The 17,876-nt window shown below is 48.9% G+C and overlaps 1 protein-coding gene across 1 annotated transcript in view; it reads left to right on the top strand.

The window, feature by feature from the left end:
- The first annotated feature begins 3,310 nt into the window (after nt 1–3,310).
- DHTKD1 (dehydrogenase E1 and transketolase domain containing 1) overlaps nt 3,311–17,876 on the top strand; it is a 68,667-nt gene continuing 54,101 nt past the window's right edge. Inside the window, exon 1 of the mRNA XM_008064765.2 lies at nt 3,311–3,497. Within this exon, the coding sequence (XP_008062956.1) occupies nt 3,341–3,497 (157 nt within the window). The 5' untranslated portion in view covers nt 3,311–3,340. The remainder of the gene's footprint in view (nt 3,498–17,876) is intronic.

The raw sequence follows: 17,876 nt of genomic DNA, 5'->3' as shown, positions 1-17,876 counted from the left end.
AAAAAAAAAAAAAAAGAAATTATCAGCCTGGGCAACATAGCAAGATGCCAACACTACTGAAAAATTTTAAAAATTAACCAGATATAGTGGCTTACACCTGTAGTTGCAGCTACTCTGGAAGCTGAAGTGGGATGATCTCTTTTTTTCCCGAGTTGGAGTCTCACTCCGTCATCCAGGCTGGAGTGCAGTGACACGCTCACAGCCACCCTAGCATCAACATGCTGGGCTCCAGTTATCCTTCCGCCTCAGCCTTCCTAGTAGCTGGAACTACAAGGCACATTACTATGCTCAGCTAATTTTTTATTTATTGTAGAGATGAGGTCTCGCCAAGTTGCTGAGACTGGTCTCGAACCGACGGGCTCAGGCAATCCACTCGCCTCGGCCTCCCAAAGTGCTGGGATGACAGGCTGAGCCACCGAGCCTGGCCTGGGATGCTCTCTTAGCCCCAGGAGTTTGAGGCTGCAGTGAGCTTCGATCGTGCTGAGTGAGGCACTCCAACCTGGGCAAGACCCAATCCCAAAAACAGAGCAAAATCCTGTCTCAAAAAAAAAAAAGCCACAACCCTGTGCTAGTTTTCTCTAAGACAGACCTCCTCATTATCTGTTTTACAGATGGAGACCAAGATGCAATCTTGGATTGTATGAGTAAGAACTGGCAAAACTAGAATTCAGAGCCACATTTTTTTCTTCTAAAGCCTTGTTTCCCCAGCATTCTCCAGCTGCTTTTCATTCGCCCATGCCGGAACCCCCTCCCCGCCAGCCTTTGGCTTCTGAGTCCCTCAGCTTTCCAGGCTCGGGACCCTCTCATTCACGCCCAGGATCTCACTAACTTCTATGCTCCTTCCCTTTTTTTTTTTTTTAACCTCCAGACAGATATATTCACCAGCCTTGCAGACAGATCTGCTTAATATCACACATGTGGCTCAAATGTGCAGAAGTGAACTCTGCTGTCCACGTGTGTTTCTCTTGCCATGTCCCTCATCTCAGTCCACAGCTTTAACAATCACTTGGTCGCTCCAGAAGCAAAGCAAGAAAGAGAATGGGGGATGGGTCGTGTATCTTAGGGACATTTTCCAAAGGAGCCATATTTACAATTTTTTTTTTTTTTTTAGTTGGGGTCTCACTCTGTTGCCCAGGCTGAAGTGAAATGGTGCCATCAGAGCTCACCGCAGACTCCAACGCCTGGGCTCAGGCGATCTTTTTGCCTCGGCCTCCCGAGTAGCTGGGACTACAGGTGCATGCTGCCACGTCTGGCTGATTTTTAAATTTTTTTTGTAGAGGTGTGGTCTTGCTATGTTTCCCAGGCTGGTCTCAAACTCCTGGACTCAAGCAATCCTTCCGCCTCAGCCTCCCAAAGTGCTGAGATTACAGGCATGAGGCACTATGCCAGGCCATAATTATTGTATGATTAGTTATTTATATGTTATCTACCCCCAAGACTATAAGCTCTTAAAAACAGCGTCCTTGCCCGGCACGGTGGCTCAGGCCTATAATCCCAGCACTTTGGGAGGCCAAGACGAATGGATTGGCCGAGCCCGCGTGTTCAAGACCAGCCCAGGCAAGTTGGCGAGACCTTGTCTCTACAATAAATCAAAAACTAGCCAGGCGTGGTAGCGTGCCTGTAGTTCTGGCTACTTGGAACCCTGAGGTGGAAGGATCAGCTGAGCCCAGCAGGATGAGGCTGCGGTGACCCTGAGCGTGCCACTGCACTCCAGCGTGGGTGACAGAGTGAGACTCCCAACTAAAAAAAAAAAAAAAAAAAAAAAAGATATAAGCGAACAGTTAAACACACATTCTCACGGATGAAGACTGTATCATTTGGGAGACCAGAGAAACAGAATGGCTGTCTCTGTGTGCTGTAGAAATCTAGGATAGAGAGATCAAGCTGGTTGAGTTAACTAGTAATTTAACAGAACACAGGTGAGAGGGCTGCACAGGACAGGGTCTCAATCATGGCAATGTAATCTTTGTCTTGTTTTGTTTTGAGACAAGATTTCACTCAGTCACCCAGACTGGAGTGTAGTAGCACAATCGTGGCTCACACATCCTCGCACTGACTCAAGCAATCCTCCTGCCTCAGCCTCCTGAGTAGCTGGAAACACAGACACATGCCACCATGCCTAGCTAATTTTTCTATTTTTTTGTAGAGACAGGGTCTTGCTAAATTGTCCAGACTGGTCTTGAACTCCTGGTCCTAAGCAATCCTCCTGCCTCTGCCTCCCAAAGTGCGGTGGCTCTTGCCTGTAATCCCACCACTTTTTTTTTTTTTTTGAGTTGTAGTTACTCTGTCACCCAGACTCGAGTGCAGTGGCACACTCACGGCCACCCCAGCATCTACCTGCTGGGTTCTGGCGATCCTTCCGCCTCAGCCTTCCAAGTAGCCGGAACTACAGGGAAGTGCTGCCACACCCGGTTAATTTTTTTATTTTTTGCAGAGACGAGGTCTCACCAAGGTGCCCGGGCTGGTCTCGAACCGGCAGGCTCAGGCGATCCGCTCACCTCGGGCCTCCCAAAGTGCTGGGATTACAGCCTGAGCCACTGAGCCCAGCCCCCAGTACTTTGGAAGGCAGAGGCGAGAGGATTGCCTGATCTCACGCGTTTGAGACCAGCCTGAGCAACACGGTGACATCTTGCCTCTACAATAAATCATAAAATTAGCCGGATGTGGTGGCGCACGCCTGTGGAAGGCTGAGACGGGAGAATCACCTGAGTCCAGCAGGCCGAGGCTGCAGTGGCCGGGAGCGTCCCACTGCACTCCAACCTGGACGACAGAGAGATGCCAACTCCAAAAAAAGGAAATAAAATAAAAATAAATTAGGATATTGATTATCTAGCTCCCCCAAATAATTTTTTCTTTTCGTGTCCCTAAGTCTTAGTCCCCGCCACTTTCTAGCCACCCTGTAGCTAATTTGTCCTTCCTGTACGAGAACCCAGGCAGCGTCTGTGCGGTTGGGTGGGGTTCTTCCAGCAGAAGGTGACGGGCGAATGCTCCTGGGGGCAGACTGCAGGTTCTACAGATGCATCCAGTTCGTCCCAGAAAGCTAGTGACGCCCAGGGACACTTTCTTCCTTTGCCCACGTGCGGAGAGGCTTCAACCCCTAGGACCGCCCCGAAGCCCCGCCCCGAGTCGGGGCGTGGCCTCGCCGCACGTGTCGCTGCCACGGATTGGCTCCGAGGGGCCGGCCCCTCGGCCAATCAGGAGCGGGGGCGTTGTCCCGGGGCGGAGCTCCGGTTTCCCACTCGGTGCGTTCCTGACTTCCCAGGTCCTGGCGCGACCCTCTTCCCGGCTGCTGCGGCTTGTTTGCCCTTTGCAGTCTCCGGGCCACCGGGCCAAGCTGGACATGGCCTCGGCCACTGTGGCAGCAGCCAGACGGGGCCTCGGCCGCGCCCCCCCCCTCCTCCTCCGGCGCGGCTACCAGACCGAGCGGGGAGTCTATGGCTACCGGCCGAGGAAGCCCGCGAACCGGGAGCCTCGGGGCTGCCTGGCGCGGCCCTCAGGTCAGGGCTGGGACCCGGGCGGTGGGGCCGGGGGCTGGGGGCTGGGACGCAGAAGTGGGGTGTCTGACCTGCGGTGGGGTGCTGTTGGAAGGGTTGTCGAGGTCAGGGGAGCAGCCGCCGGCCTGTGGATGCGCGGCCCTAGGGAGGAAGGGGAGGTGAGGGTGCATCAGAGGCCGGCGTGGGTGCTGTCGGTGTCGGGGCCACCCTTCTGTTCGTCCTCTGGAGCTGGGGATCCTTGAGGTTCACGCTTGGGTGGCCTTCCTATCTTGCTAGTTTGCACCTGGTTTTGGAATGATTGCCTTTTCTTTCTTTTGGGGGGGGAGGGGGGTTGTTGGAGTCTCACTCTGTCGCCCAGGCTGGAGTGCAATGGCACGCTCACAGTCACCACAGCCTCTACCCGCTGGGCTCAGGCAATCCTGCCTCAGCCTTCCAAGTAGCTGGAACTACAGGAGCACACCACCATGCCCGGTAATTTTTTGATTTATCATGGAGACAGAGTCTCACCAAGTTGTCCATGCTGGTCTTGAACCTCTGGGCTCAGGCAATCCTCTTGTCCTGGCCTCCCAAAGTGCTGGTATTATGGGCATGAGCCACCGCACCTGGCTTGTTTTTTCTTATTTGTTTATTTATTTATTATTTGAGTCAGGATCTTGTTCTTCCACCCAGGCTTGAGTGCAGTAGTCTGATCCTAGCTCACTGCAGCCTTGAACTTCTGGGTTCAGGCAGTCCTTCCTCCTCAGGCTTTGGATTTGTTGGGTCTACAGGCTGGCCACCGTGACCACGCTCAGCATGTTTATTTGTTTGTTTATTGAGGTAGAGACTCACTCTGTCACCCAGGCTGGAGTGCAGTGGCATGCTCCCAGCCACTGCAGCCTCGACTGCTGGGCTCAGGTGATCCTTCCGCCTCAGCCTTCTAAGTAACTGGAAGTACAGGCGTGGGCCACCACACCTGGCTAATTTTCTTTATTTATTGTAGAGACGAAGTCTCGCTAAGTTGCCCAGGCTGGTCTCAAATCCCAGCCTGGGCAACTGGGTTTGCTCAGGCAATCCTCTTGCCTCCACCTCCCAAAGTGCTGGAATTACAGGCGTGAGCTACCGTGCCCAGCTAGTTTTTAAATTTTTTTTAGAGACAGGGTCCCACTATGTTGTACAGGCTGGTCTCCAACTCCTGGCCTCAAGTGATTCTCCTGTCTGGGCCTGCCAAAATGCTGTTATTATAGACATGAGCCACCACGCCCGGCCAGAAGGGCTTGTCTTTTCTATTCCTTGGTTGTAAGTGTGTGGGAATCTAGCTCATTGCAGAGGCCAGACTATGGAAAAAGAAAAGTACCAAGATCTCCCAGCTCCTCAAGTGAACCCGAAGAAGCATTTCCAGGGCCATCGCAAGACTTTTGTGTAAGCAGGTGTAGGGGTCTAACCCTGAGCTGCTTGGGAGAAGGAGGCGGTTAGTTTGTGGTATTGGATGACAGTTGGCATTTATTGTGTGTCTCCTTGACATAGCTAGCCTGTTAACTTTCTTTTTTTTTTGAGTTGGAGTCTCACTCTGTTGCCTAGGCTGGAGTGCAGTTGCCCGCTCACGGCCACCGCAGCCTCGACCTGCTGGGCTCAGGTGATCCTTCTGCCTCAACCTTCCAAGTAGCTGGAACCATAGGCAAGCATCACCATGCCCAGCTACCTTTTTTTTTTTTTTTTTTGGTGTAAAGATGAGGTCTCTCCAAGTTGCCAAGGCTGGTCTCGAACCTGTGAGCTCAGGCAATCCTCTCATAGCCTCCCAAAGTGCTGGGATTATAGGTATGAGCCACTGCGCCCGGCCTGCCTGTTAACTTTAATTTCAGAGTTTTAAACTCTTGGGTGAATCTAGTTTCATGTTGCTGGTGTTTTTAATGGGTTAGCAGTCACGAATATCAGTTTTTGGAACATCTGTTGCATGCTCATGTGCAAGAGACTAGTTTGTAGTACTAGGCTTTTGCTCTAAAATTATTGTATCTTTATTCTTCCTCGCCAAGTAGAAGATGAAGACAGATTGGTTAGAGGAAAATCATCTGGTATCTTTGATCTGATTATTAGGTTAATGTTCAATATCTCTTCATCATCTAAGCAACTGATCTTTGAATCTTTTTTGTGTGTATGTGTGTGTTGGAGTCTCACTGTTGCCCAGGCTGGAGTGTAGTGGCACACTCACGGCTACCACAACCTCGACCTGCTGGGCTCAGGCAATCCTTCTGCCTCAGCCTTCCAAATAGCTAGAACTACAGGCATGCACCACAATGCCCAGCTAATTTTTTAATTTATTGTAGAGATGCGGTCTCACCATGTTGCCCAGGCTGGTCTCAAACCCGTGGGTTCAGGCAATCCTCTTGCCTTGGTTTCCCAAATTGCTGGGATTATAGGCTTGAGCCACCGCACCCAACCTGACCTTTGAATCTTGCATCATACACTGGAACTTCAATATTTTGCTCTTCACCTCAATTCACCTCAATTTTCTTAATTTTTTTTTTTTTTTGAGTTGGGGTCTCACTCTGTTGCCCAAGCTGAAGTGCAATGGCTTGATCACAGCTCACCACAGAATTGACCTCCTGGGCTCAGGGAATCTTTCTGCCTCCGCCTCTTGAGTAGCTGGGACTATACCCAGCTATTTTTTGTTTGTTTTTGAGATGGGATCTCACTATGTTCCCCAGTCTGGTCTCAGACTCCTGGGCTGAAGCAATCCTCCCGCCTCAACCTCCCAAAGCATTGGGATTACTGGTGTGAGCCACTGTGCCTAGCCTCAATTTTTTAATTGACAACCAAAAGTTGTATCTATTTATGGTATACAGCATGATGTTTTGATATATGTATACATTGTAGAATAGCTAAATCACACTATTTAACGTATGCATCATATCAAATACTTATCATTTTTGTGATGACAACACTTATTGCATACTTATTGTATGCAAATTTCAAGTATACAATATATTGTTACTGAATGTAGTAACCATGATATACACTAGATCTCTTGTACTTATTCATCCTGTCTAACTGAAATTACACCTTCTTCACCTTAGTGGCCAATTAAAACTAACCTCATCTCTCTGTCTTGAATGCAGTAGAGCTTCTTTAGGGAAGGCATTTGCCCGAATAGGTTCCTAGAGTGCAGTAGCGCTATAGGTATTTTATTTCACCTTGCAAACTAGGTGTCCAGAGTATTATATATGTCAATTGTGCTGACATTCATTCAAAGTGGTTTACATGTTTAAAATGCCAATTCCTAGGCCTCATTCCCTCCTTTTTCCCCAGTTTCTAATTCAATGATCTGAGATGAGATTTGGGACTATGTGTTTGTATCAGGTACCCCACTTAGAGTTAATGTAGCAGGAATTATGACTGTCCTGGTCATGGTATGGATGTGCGCAGGATAAATCTGACAATTTTTCCCTTCTTCTTTTGTTTTTTGGTTTGTTTTTTTTGTGAGTCGGGGTCTCATTCTGTTGTCCAGACTAGAGTACAGTGGCACTCTCACGGCCACCACAGCCTCCACCCATTGGGCTCAGGTGATCCTTCTGCCACAGCCTTCCAAGTAGTTGGAACTACAAGTGTGCACCTACATGCCCGGCTAATTGTTTTTTTAATTGTAGAGATGAGGTCTTACCAAGTTGTCCAGGCTGGTCTTGAACTCCTGGGCTCAGGCAATCCTCTTACTTCAGCCTCCCAAAGTGCTGGGATTATAGACGTGAGCCACCGCGCCCGGCCTAAAGGATATTTCTGCAGTTGATTTTAGTTGTAACTCTCCCTCTTCCCTCATCACCAGATCATTTCCCACCCACTCATTAGTAGTGAACTTGCTCTGTCATGAGGTACTTGGTGAAATCTGAAAGTTCAGGATTGAGGTAGAGCCACAGACCAGATCAAGGGTGGGATCCTCTGGGGTACTGAGAGCGAGGAGTGAAGTCAATACTGGGAAATGATCGTTTGTGGCACAGTTGCCGGAGCTGGCTCAAGGAATTTTGTCGCTGAGGGTAATAACCTTATCTTCCTTTTCCTTTTTTTGTTTTTGAATCAGAGTCTCACTCTGTCACCCAGGCCGGAGTGCTGTGGCATGATCATGGCTCACTGAAGCCTTGGCTTCCTGGGCTCAGGGCATCCTTCTGCATCAGCCTCCCAAGAAGCTGGGACTAGAGGTGTGTACCACTATGCCAGCTAATTTTTTTTTTTTTTTGAGTCAGTCTTACTCTGTCGCCCAGGCTTGCAGTGCAATGGCATGCTCACGGCCACCGCAGCCTCAACCTGCTGGGCTCAGGCGATCCTTCTGTCTTAGCCTTCCAAGTAGCTGGAATCACAAGCGTCCACCACCATGCCCGGCTAATTTTATGATTTAATGTAGAGAGAAAGTCTCACCACGTTGCTCAGGCTGATCTCGAACCCCTGAGCTCAGGCAATCCTCTTGCCTCTGCCTCCCAAATTGGTAGGATTTCAGGTATAAGCCACTGTGCTCAGCTAATTTTTTATTTTTCTTTGTAGAGACAAAGTCTTGATATGTTGCCCAGGCTGATCTTGAACTCTTGGTCTTAAGCAATCCTTTCACCTCAGCCTCTCAAAGTATTGGGATTACAGGCGTGAGTCACTATGTTGGCCATTTTTCTTATTTTTTAAGATACTTTAAATAAATGGTAAAGGCAAGTGGGCCACATTCCTCAGAATAACCATTGTATGGAGATCTGTGACATTTTTTCCTACTTTAAAAAAAAAAATTTTTTTTTGAGTCGGAGTCTCAATCCGTCACTCAGGTTGGAGTGTAGTGGCACACTCACGGCCACCCCAGCGTCACCCTGTTGGGTTCTGGCGATCCTTCTATCTCAATTTTCCAAGGAGCCGGAACTACAGGCGTGTGCTACCATGCCCGACTAATTTTTTATTTGTTGTAGAGACGAGGTCTTGCCAAGTTGTCCCGTCTGGTCTTGAACCTGCAGGCTCAGGCAATCCACTCGCTTTGGCTTCCCAAAGTGCTGGGATTACAGGCTGAGCCACCGAGCCCGGCTTAAAAAAAATTTTTTTTTTGGTTAAGAGACAGTGTCTCGCTCTGTCATCCAGTCTGGAGTGCAGCAGTAGCATCACAATCTCACGCAATTTGGAGCTCCTGGGCTCAAGCAGTCTTCCCACCACAGGCTCCCAAGTAGTTGGGATTACAGATATGTGCTATCACGCTTGGCTTTTTTTTATTTTTTATTTTTTTGAATTGGGATCTCACTGTGTCACCCAGGCTGAAGTACAGTGACATGATTAACCTCCTGGGCTCATGTGATCCTCAGCCTCAACCTCTTGGCTCATGCGATCCTCCCATCTCAGCCTCCTGAACAGCTGGGACTAGGCATGCCACCATGCCCAGCTAATTTTGGGTTGTTTTTTTTTGTAGAGACAAGGACTTGCAATGTTACCCAGGCTGGTCCTAAACTCCTGGCCTCAAGCAATCCTCCTCCCTCAGCCTCCCAAAATGCTAGAATTACAGGTATGACTCATCACACCCAGTCCAGAAAAATTATTTTGTACTAACTCTTTTTGTAGATAATTATTTCCTACTAGACTGTGTGGGAGAAAGGGGAAAGGAAAGTTGCACAGGCCATATTCAGTGGCGTCCCATTAGCCAGAACTTGGTCAGGTGTGCCTATGTATACCTGCCAGGGATACCAGAAAGCACAGTCTTTATTCAGGGCAGCCAGCTATCAGCTAAACATTATTCTGAGAGATAAGAGGAAATAGATATTGAAAAACAATGAACAATCTCCACACTTCACCCCCGTGGCCACTCAAATATTCAGATAGCCTAAGATTTTCTTCCTATCCATAGGATGAATTCACCTCTTCTTTTCGATTTATGATCCAGCTTCAAGTCCATCATCTCAGCAAAATGTACTGTCCCCTCCATCAGGTCTACTTGTGACTCTTCGTGGTCTAGGATGTTATGAACTGCCATCCACCCTACATATACACATTCAGTATGCAAAGAAAACTCTTGGTCCAGGTGTGGTGACTCACACCTATAATCCCAACACTTTGGGAGGCAGAGGCAGGAGAATTTCTTGAGGCCAGGAATTCAAGGCCAGCCTGGGCAACATAGTGAGACCTCATCTCTATAAAAAAATCGAGGCTGGGCTCAGTGATTCCGCCTGTCATCCCAGTACTTTGGGAGACTGAGGTGAGTGAACTGCCTGAGCCCGTGGACTTGAGACCAGCCCAGGCAACTTGGCGAGACCTCATCTCTACAATAAATCAAAAATGAGCTGGGCGAGGTAGCACACACCTACAGTTCTGGCTACTTGGAAGGCTGAGGCAGAAGGATCGCTGGAGCCCAGCAGGTTGATGCTGGGGTGGCCATGAGCGTGCCACTGCACTCCAGCCTGGGCAACGGAGCGAGACTCCAACCCCCCACCAAAAAAGTCAAAAAATTAGCCAGACATAGTGACGCACATCTGTAGTCCCAGCTACTCGGGAGGCTGAGGCAGAAGGATTTCCTGAGGCCAGAAGGTTGAGGCTGCTGTGCTATGATCGGGCCGCTGTACCCCAGCCTGGGTGATAGAATGAGACCTGGTCTCCTAAAAAAGAAAGAAAGAAACCGGGGACGGTGGCTCACGCCTGTAGTCCCAGCACTTTGGGAGGTGGAAGCAAGAGGATTGCCAGAGCCCAGGGGTTTGAGACCAACCTGGCCAACATGGTGAGACCTCTATACTACAATAAATAAATAAAAAATTAGCCGGGCGTGGTGGTGCATGCCTATAGTTCCAGCTATTTGGAAGGCTGAATCAGAAGGATCGTGTGAGCCAGCAGGTCAATGCTGCAGTGGCTATGAGCTTGCCACTGCACTGCAGCCTAGGTAACAGAGTAAGACGCTGACTCAAAACAAAACAAACAAAGAAAAGCTTCTTGATATGGCTATGTAGTAGGATTATTATTTTCTTTTTTTTTTTTTGGAGTTGGAGTCTCACTCTGTCGCCCAGACTGGAGTGCAGTGGCCGCTCCCGGCCACCGCAGCCTCGACCTACTGGGCTCCGGCGATCCTTCCGCCTCAGCCTTCCAAGTAGCTGGAACTACAGGCGCGTGCTTCCACACCCGGCTAATTTTTTGATTTATTGTAGAGATGAGGTCTCGCCAAGTTGCCCAGGCAGGTCTCAAACCCACGGGTTCAGGCCACTAACCTTGGCCTCCCAAAGCGCAGGATTACAGGCTGAGCCACCGAGCCCGGCTAGATTATATTTTCTTTAGCCTGCCAACTTCTGCCTTCTGTCCATTCTCCAGGCTTTGCCTTGTGGGTTCTTCCTTATCTGTTCTCTTTTATGGCTGTATCAGAGAGTCTGGTCTCCCCCAGGCTGAGTCCCACCCACAGCCTCCCTTATTTTGATAAGGCTAGGAGTATGAGAGTTACTTTAGGGAGTTATCAATGACAGATTTCTTGTGTTCTGGCCAGAGTTGGGGTTTCTTTGGCAGTACAATTTTCTTATATAATTCATAAGTCTGTGGTCTTCGTTTCTGGTTATTCTATGAGAAAATTGCTGAAGACAAAGCTCTCATTCAGAGGAGAGTTTGGAAGTCTGAAAACTCTGGCCTTCCATTTGCTGTTTCCGTGTTCTGCTATTCCACTCTCTAACCTTAATGTTTATCTCGAGACCATCAGAAATAATATGCTTGAGTGGGAAGGCAACATCCATTGTCTAATCTTTTTTCTTCTTCTTTTTTTTTTTTTTCTGAGTTGGAGTCTCACTCTGTTGTCCAGGCTGGAGTGCAGTGGCACACTCCTTTACCTGCTGGGCTCCGGCAATCTTTCCACCTCAGCCTTCCAAGTAGCTGGAACTACAGGCACACACTCCCGGCTTAAATTTTGATTTATTGTAGAGACGAGGTCTCACCAAGTTGCTCAGGCTGGTCTTGAACCCCTGAGCTCAGCCAGTCCTCTTGCCTTGGCCTCCTAAAGTGCTGTGATCACAGGCTTAAACCACCGTGCCCAGCCTTTCTTTCTTTCTTTTTCTTTTTTTTTTTTTTTGCCTGAGTTGGGTTCTCACTCTGTCACCCAGGCTGGAGTGCAGTGACACCATCACAGCCCTCCACAGCCTTGACCTCCTGGGATCAGGTGATCCTTCCACAGCCTTGACCTCCTGGGATCAGGTGATCCTTCCACTTTCAAGTAGCTAGACTACAGGTGTGCGCCACCACGCCTCATTTTTTTTTTTTTTTTTTGTAGAGATGAGCTCTTGCTATGTTGCCCAGGCTGGTCTCGAACCCCTGGGCTCAAGCAGTCCTCCCATCTTGGCCTCCCAATGCACTGGGATTACAGACATGAGCCACCGCACCCGGGCCCTTTTTTCTAATCTTTAAGACTAAGTTGGCTCATGTAACAATGTTTCTAGAAGGTGCTTGATTGAAGAAGAGTTGCATCTACTAAGACAGCCTCTTCAGAGCTACCTCTTCTAATCGATTCTACTTTTCCAACTTTGCCAAGGTTCTGCATTCTAGGCCCTGAGGGCACAGACAGTGAGTCCCTGGCAGAGCCAAAATTCTTTCATCTCTTCTTGCTAATTAGGTAGCTCCAGCCAGACCTCATCTCTGCCAGGGCTTTCCTGAAAACTAAAATGAACACACGCTGTTGAGCTTCAGTTTCCATGAGCATGTAGTCTGCCTTCAGGATATCACAGGTGACAGCTCTTTTTTTTCCTTGTCTTTTCTTTTCTTTTTTTTTTTTTTATTGAGGAGGGGTCTCACTCTCATCCAGACTGGAGTGCAGTGGTGCGATCATGGCTCATTTCAGTCTTGAACTCCTGGGCTTGGGCAATCCTCCCGCCTCTGCCTCCTGCCTAGCTGCTGGGACAACAGGTGTGTGACACTACGCCCGGCTAATTTTTAAATTTTTTGGTAGAGACGAGATCTCGCTGCGTTGTGCAGGCTGGTCTCAGACTCCTGGGCTCAAGCAATCCTGCCTCAGCCTCCTGGAGTGCTGGGATGACAGGCGTGAGCCATCACACCTGGCCGTTTCACTGGGTGCTGAGTATACCCCAGCACCAACCTGCTGGGCTCCAGCGATCCTCGGGCCTCAGCCTTCCAAGGAGCCAGAACTACAGGTGTGCACCACCACACCTGGCTGATTTTTGAGTTATTGTAGAGACGAGGTCTCACCAAGTTGCTCCAGCAGGGTCAGGCAATCCACTCGCCTTGGCCTCCCAAAGTGCTGGGATGACAGGCTGAGCCACCAGGCCCAGCCCCTGGCAGGTTTCTTAACCCGTTCTGCTTTCTGTCTTTCCTCTCTCAGACAAACTCCTCCCACTTCTTCTGCCTTCATCCCAAGCTCTCTGTCCTCATTCCAGGCCTTTGCACATTTTCCCCATTCTCCAAGGCCTGGCTCATTCCCCTCCCTCTATAATGTTTTTCCAGATGACTCCAGGCTGCCCTGATCAGAACTCCTCACCATGTAGAGTGTACGGGTGCCCCTTGGACTCTACTGACCTTTTTCTAATTGTGTCCAGCGTATGTCGGGATCATCTTCTCAATCTGCTTGTAAAATCTTGCCTGATAAAGACCTTGTTTTATGTTCCCCTTCAGTTGTACAGTAATATTTATTAAATGATTTACTCCTGCTGAAGAAAGGAAATCGGGTTGCGTACATGCAATTTATATGTGGCATTTAGTGCACTTGATGTTTGTATGTAGAGCAGTAACATCAAGTATCAAGTCAGGGGCAGTGGCTCACACCTGTAATACCAGGGCTTTGGGAATCCAAGTTTAGGGGAATTGCTTGGGGCCAGGAGTTGAAGACCAGCCTGAACAACACAGTGAGACTCCACCTCTACAATTTTTTTTTTTCAGTTGGAGTCTCACTCTGTCGCCCAGACTGGAGTGCAGTGGCCGCTGCCGGCCACCGCAGCTTCTACCTGCTGGGCTCCAGCGATCCTTCCACCTCAACCTTCCAAGTAGCTGGAACTATAGGCACGCGCTACCACGCCCGGCTAATTTTTGATTTATTGTAGTGATGAGGTCTTGCCAAGTTGCCCAGGCAGGTCTCGAACCCGCGGGCTCAGGCAATCCACTCACCTCAGCCTCCCAAGGTGCGGGATTACAGGCTAGCCACCAAACCCGGTTTACAATTTTTTTTTTTTAATTTTGAGTTGGAGTCTCACTGTATCACACAGGTTAGAGTGCAGCGACACGCTCACGGCCACCATAGCCGCGACTTGCTGGGCTCAGGCAATCCTTCCGTCTCAACCTTCCAAGTAGCTGGAACTACAGACACACACCACCATATGCCTGGCTAGTTTTTTGTGATTTATTGTAGAGACAAGGTCTCACTAAGTTGCCCAGGCTGGTCTCGAACCCCAGAGCTCAGGAAATCCTCTCGCCTCTGCCTCCCAAAGTGCTGGGATTACAGGCTTGAGCCACTATGCCTGACCTCAAGGTTTTTTGTTTTTTTTTTTTGAGTTGGAGTCTCACTCTGTCGCCCAGACTGGAGTACAGTGGCCGCTCCCAGCCACCGCAGCCTCGACCTGCTGGGCTCCGGCCATCCTTCTGCCTCAGCCTTCCAAGTAGCTGGAACTACAGGCGCGCACTACCACTTTTTTGATTTATTGTAGAGATGAGGTCTCGCCAAGTTGCCCAGCCGGATCTCAAACCCATGGGCTCAGGCAATACACTCACCTTAGCCTCCCAAGGTGCGAGATGACAGGCTGAGCAACCGAGTCTGGCTAATTTTTTTTTTTTTTTAATTAGCCAGTTGTGGTGGTCTGCACTTGTAGTCCCAGCTACACAGGAGGCTGAGGTGGGAGAATTGCTAGAGCCCAGGAGTTTGAGGATGCAGGGACTATGATTAGGCCACTGCATTCCAATCTGAATCACAAGAGAGAGATCCTGCATCTAGGGAAAAAAAAGAAAGAAAAGCCCTTTACATATAAACAGAGGGTTTATATGTATAAGCCCTTTACATATAAACACACACTTTAAGAAAGGAAAAAACTGTATTAAAATTGTAATACTCAATATATACCAATGATAAAAGATGAATACAAGTTACATTTGACTTCTGCAATTGCATAAGGTGCTCAAAGTAGTTACCGTCGGCGTCCAAACCCTTCTGATTACGGTGAGCTAAAAGTAATACATAGATAACATTGCTTAAAAGGTGCATACTTTTTTTGGCACCCCGGATATATTGAGCTATTGCTATGTTTCTGAAAATGTACTAACTTCTTTTCTGTGGATGATGGCAGTTGAGACTCTCTGGATTTTTCTCCTTCAGTTCCATGTGAGTGCGTGCAATGGTCCTTTCCAGCCATTAGAACAGGAGGCAGAAACGGCCAAGCACATGTTTTGAACGGCTTTTGTCTTTTTCCTGACATCCGTTATCCTAAAAGGCACCATCTTGGTTAGGAGGAATAACCGAGTTAGCGTGAGGGATCACATACACAGCTTCAGGACTGGCGGGGTGAATCAAAGGACAAAGCCTCCTGGAAAGGGACACACCTGGCATCCTCCCACACCAAAGGTGACGCAGTGAAAGGGGGGAGGTGCAGTCAAGGTCAGGTACCTCCCCGCTCCTCTCTGCCCTCCACTGGCTCTCTTTCTTCATGTGTTTGTCTTGGCCAAAATGAACGACTGCATAGAATGACCCCATCGTTCACTAAGACTCCCCTGGTAATAAGGCTTTAAAGAGATATTGAATTTACTTCTAGTAACCTTTTGGGCAGCAGTGGTTTCCCTAGTTAAAATTTGACCCATGGGATGAGTGTTCTTTGCAGCTAGGTATTCGTAACAGCTTGTACTTTAACCTCTGTAAACCTCAATTTCCAAGAAAACTTGAAATTTTTTTTTTTAATTGAAGTTTCACTCTGTTGCCCAGGTTGGAGTACAGTGGCACATTCACAGCCACTGCAGCCTCGACCTTCTAGGCTCAAGTGAGCCTTCCGCCTCAGCCTTCCAAGTAGCTGGAACCACAGGCATGTGCCACCACGCCCGGCTCATTTTTTGATTTATTGTAGAGATGAGGTCTTTTGCCAAGTTGCCCAGGCTGGTCTCAAACCCCTGGACTCAGGCAGTTCTCTTGGCTCCACCTCCCAAAGTGCTGAAATGAGAGGCATGAGCAACCATGCCTGGCCTACAATTTTGTAATGGCTGTTGGCAAGTGGAGATGGGTTAACAACTCTAGTTTGTCCCTGGGGTCTGTAAAGACCTGGGTTCTATAGGCCTACAGGATTGCTTGAGCCCAGAAGGTCAAGGCTGCAGTGAGCCATGATTATGCCACTGCACTCTAGCCTGCGCAATGGAGTAAGACTCTGACTCCAATAAAATAAAATAAAAACAAAATGAAAATTAGAGGCCTGGTGTCTATAAAGAATCTGAGGAGTAGTGATAGGGAGATGTCAGTGAAGACTGAGGAGGAATCGATTTTGTCTTTAAGGCTGCAGATTGAGGGTGTGGGCTGCTGAGTAGGTTCACCTTCTTTCACTCCTGCCCTCTGGGAAAAGCCAGGTTCCAGTTAGTACAGGAGTGTAGGAGTGTTCAGAAAAGGATAAGAATGCAGGGAGGCTTGTCCATCATGAAACCGAGTGCCAGAGGTCACAGCAGAAGCATCTAGAGGAAGAGGAGGAAGGATAAGATATCGGGTCTTGACCAGGGGCAGTGGCTCATGCCTATCATCCCAGCACTTTGGGAGGCCGAGGTGAGTGAATTGCCTGAGCCCATGGGTTTGAGACCAGCCTGGGCAACTTGGCGAGACCGCATCTCTACAATATATCAAAAAATTAGCCGGGCATGGTGGCCTGTGCCTGTAGTTCCAGCTACTTGGAAGGCTGAGTTGGAAGGATCACCTGAGCCCAGCAGATAGAGGTTGCGGTGACTGGGAGCATGCCACTGCCCTCCAGCCTGGGCAAGAGTAAGACTCTAACTCAAAAAAAAAAAAGATATAGGATCTTAGTCAGGCATGGTGGCTCTCACCGGTAATCCCAGCTGCTTGGGAGGCTGAGGTGGAAGGATCGCCTGAGCCCTGGAGGTTGGGACTGCAGTGAGCCATGATCATGCCACTGGACTCCAGCCTGGGCAACAGAGTGAGACCCTGACTCAAAAAAGGAGATTGGGTCTCATAGAAGAAATCTGTGCAGTGAAATGAGGGTCTGAGGAAATGGAGATTGCCAGAGTGGATGGAGGATGTGTCTGACATGGGATGGAACCTCTCTCTGTCAGCACAGCATGTGTTCTTGGGATGAGCAGTGTCCTTTTGTGTCACCTGCTGTGTCAATATCCTAGAGTAGCATGAAATGCCTTGGCTAATGGGCAGTTAGAAATGGAAGCTGGGTTCTCCAAGAGCTACAAGAACATTTTTTTTTTTTTGAGTTGGAGTCTGACTCTGTCGCCCAGGCTGGAATGCAGTGGCATGCTCTCGGCCACCACAGCTCACCTGCTGGGCTCAGGTGATCCTTCCACCTCCGCCTTCCAAGTAGCTGGAACTACAGGCATGTGCCACCAGGCCCAGCTCATTTTTTGATTTATTATAGAGACGAGGTCTTGCCAGGTTGCTCAGGCTGGTCTCAAACCCCTGGACTCAGGTAATTCTCTCACCTCTGCCTCCCCAAGTGCTGGGATTACAGGCATGAGCCACCACACCCAGCCAAAAAAATGTGTTTTTGAGATTTTTTTAAAAATTGTATTTTAATAGTCAGAGTCTCACTCTGTCACCCAGGCTGGAGTGCAGTGGTACATTCACAGCTCACCATAGCCTCAACCTGCTGGGTTCAGGAGATCCTTCTACCTCAGGCTTCCTAGTAACTGGAACTACAGATGTGTGCCACCATGCCCAGCTGATATACTTTTTGATTTATTGTAAAGATAAGGTCTCTCCAATTTGCCTAGGCTGGTCTCAAATGCCTAGGTTCAGGCAATCTTTTTTGCTTCTGTCTCCCAACATGCTGTGTTTATAGGCTTGAGCCACGATGCCTGGCCAAGAATGTGTTTTTATTTTTTTATTTTATTTTTATTTATTTATTATTTTTTTGAGTTGGAGTCTCACTCTTGTCACCCAGGCTGGAGTGCAGTGGCACGCTCATGGCCACTGCAGCCTCAGCCTGCTTGGCTCAGGTGATCCTTCCACCTCCGCCTTCCAAGTAGCTGGAACTACAGATGCACACCACCACGCCTGACTAGTTTTTGTGATTTATTGTAGAGATGAGGTCTCATCAAGTTGCTCAGGCTGGACTCGAACCCCTGGGTTCAAGCAATCTTCTCACCTTGGTCTCCCAAAGTACTGGGATTACAGACTGAACCACTGCGCCCAGCCAAGAATGTGTTTTTGAAAGGAGAGAACGGCCAGGCTTGGTGGCTCGCCTGTAATCCCGTGCCTTTGGGAGGCTGAAGTGAGTGGATTGCCTGAGCCCGCGG

Source organism: Carlito syrichta, unplaced genomic scaffold (assembly GCF_000164805.1).
Source record: "Carlito syrichta isolate Samal-C Ts95f unplaced genomic scaffold, Tarsius_syrichta-2.0.1 Scaffold308004, whole genome shotgun sequence".
In the NCBI taxonomy this organism is placed as follows: Eukaryota; Metazoa; Chordata; class Mammalia; order Primates; family Tarsiidae; genus Carlito; species Carlito syrichta.
This window is presented reverse-complemented; position numbering and strand designations above follow the sequence as displayed.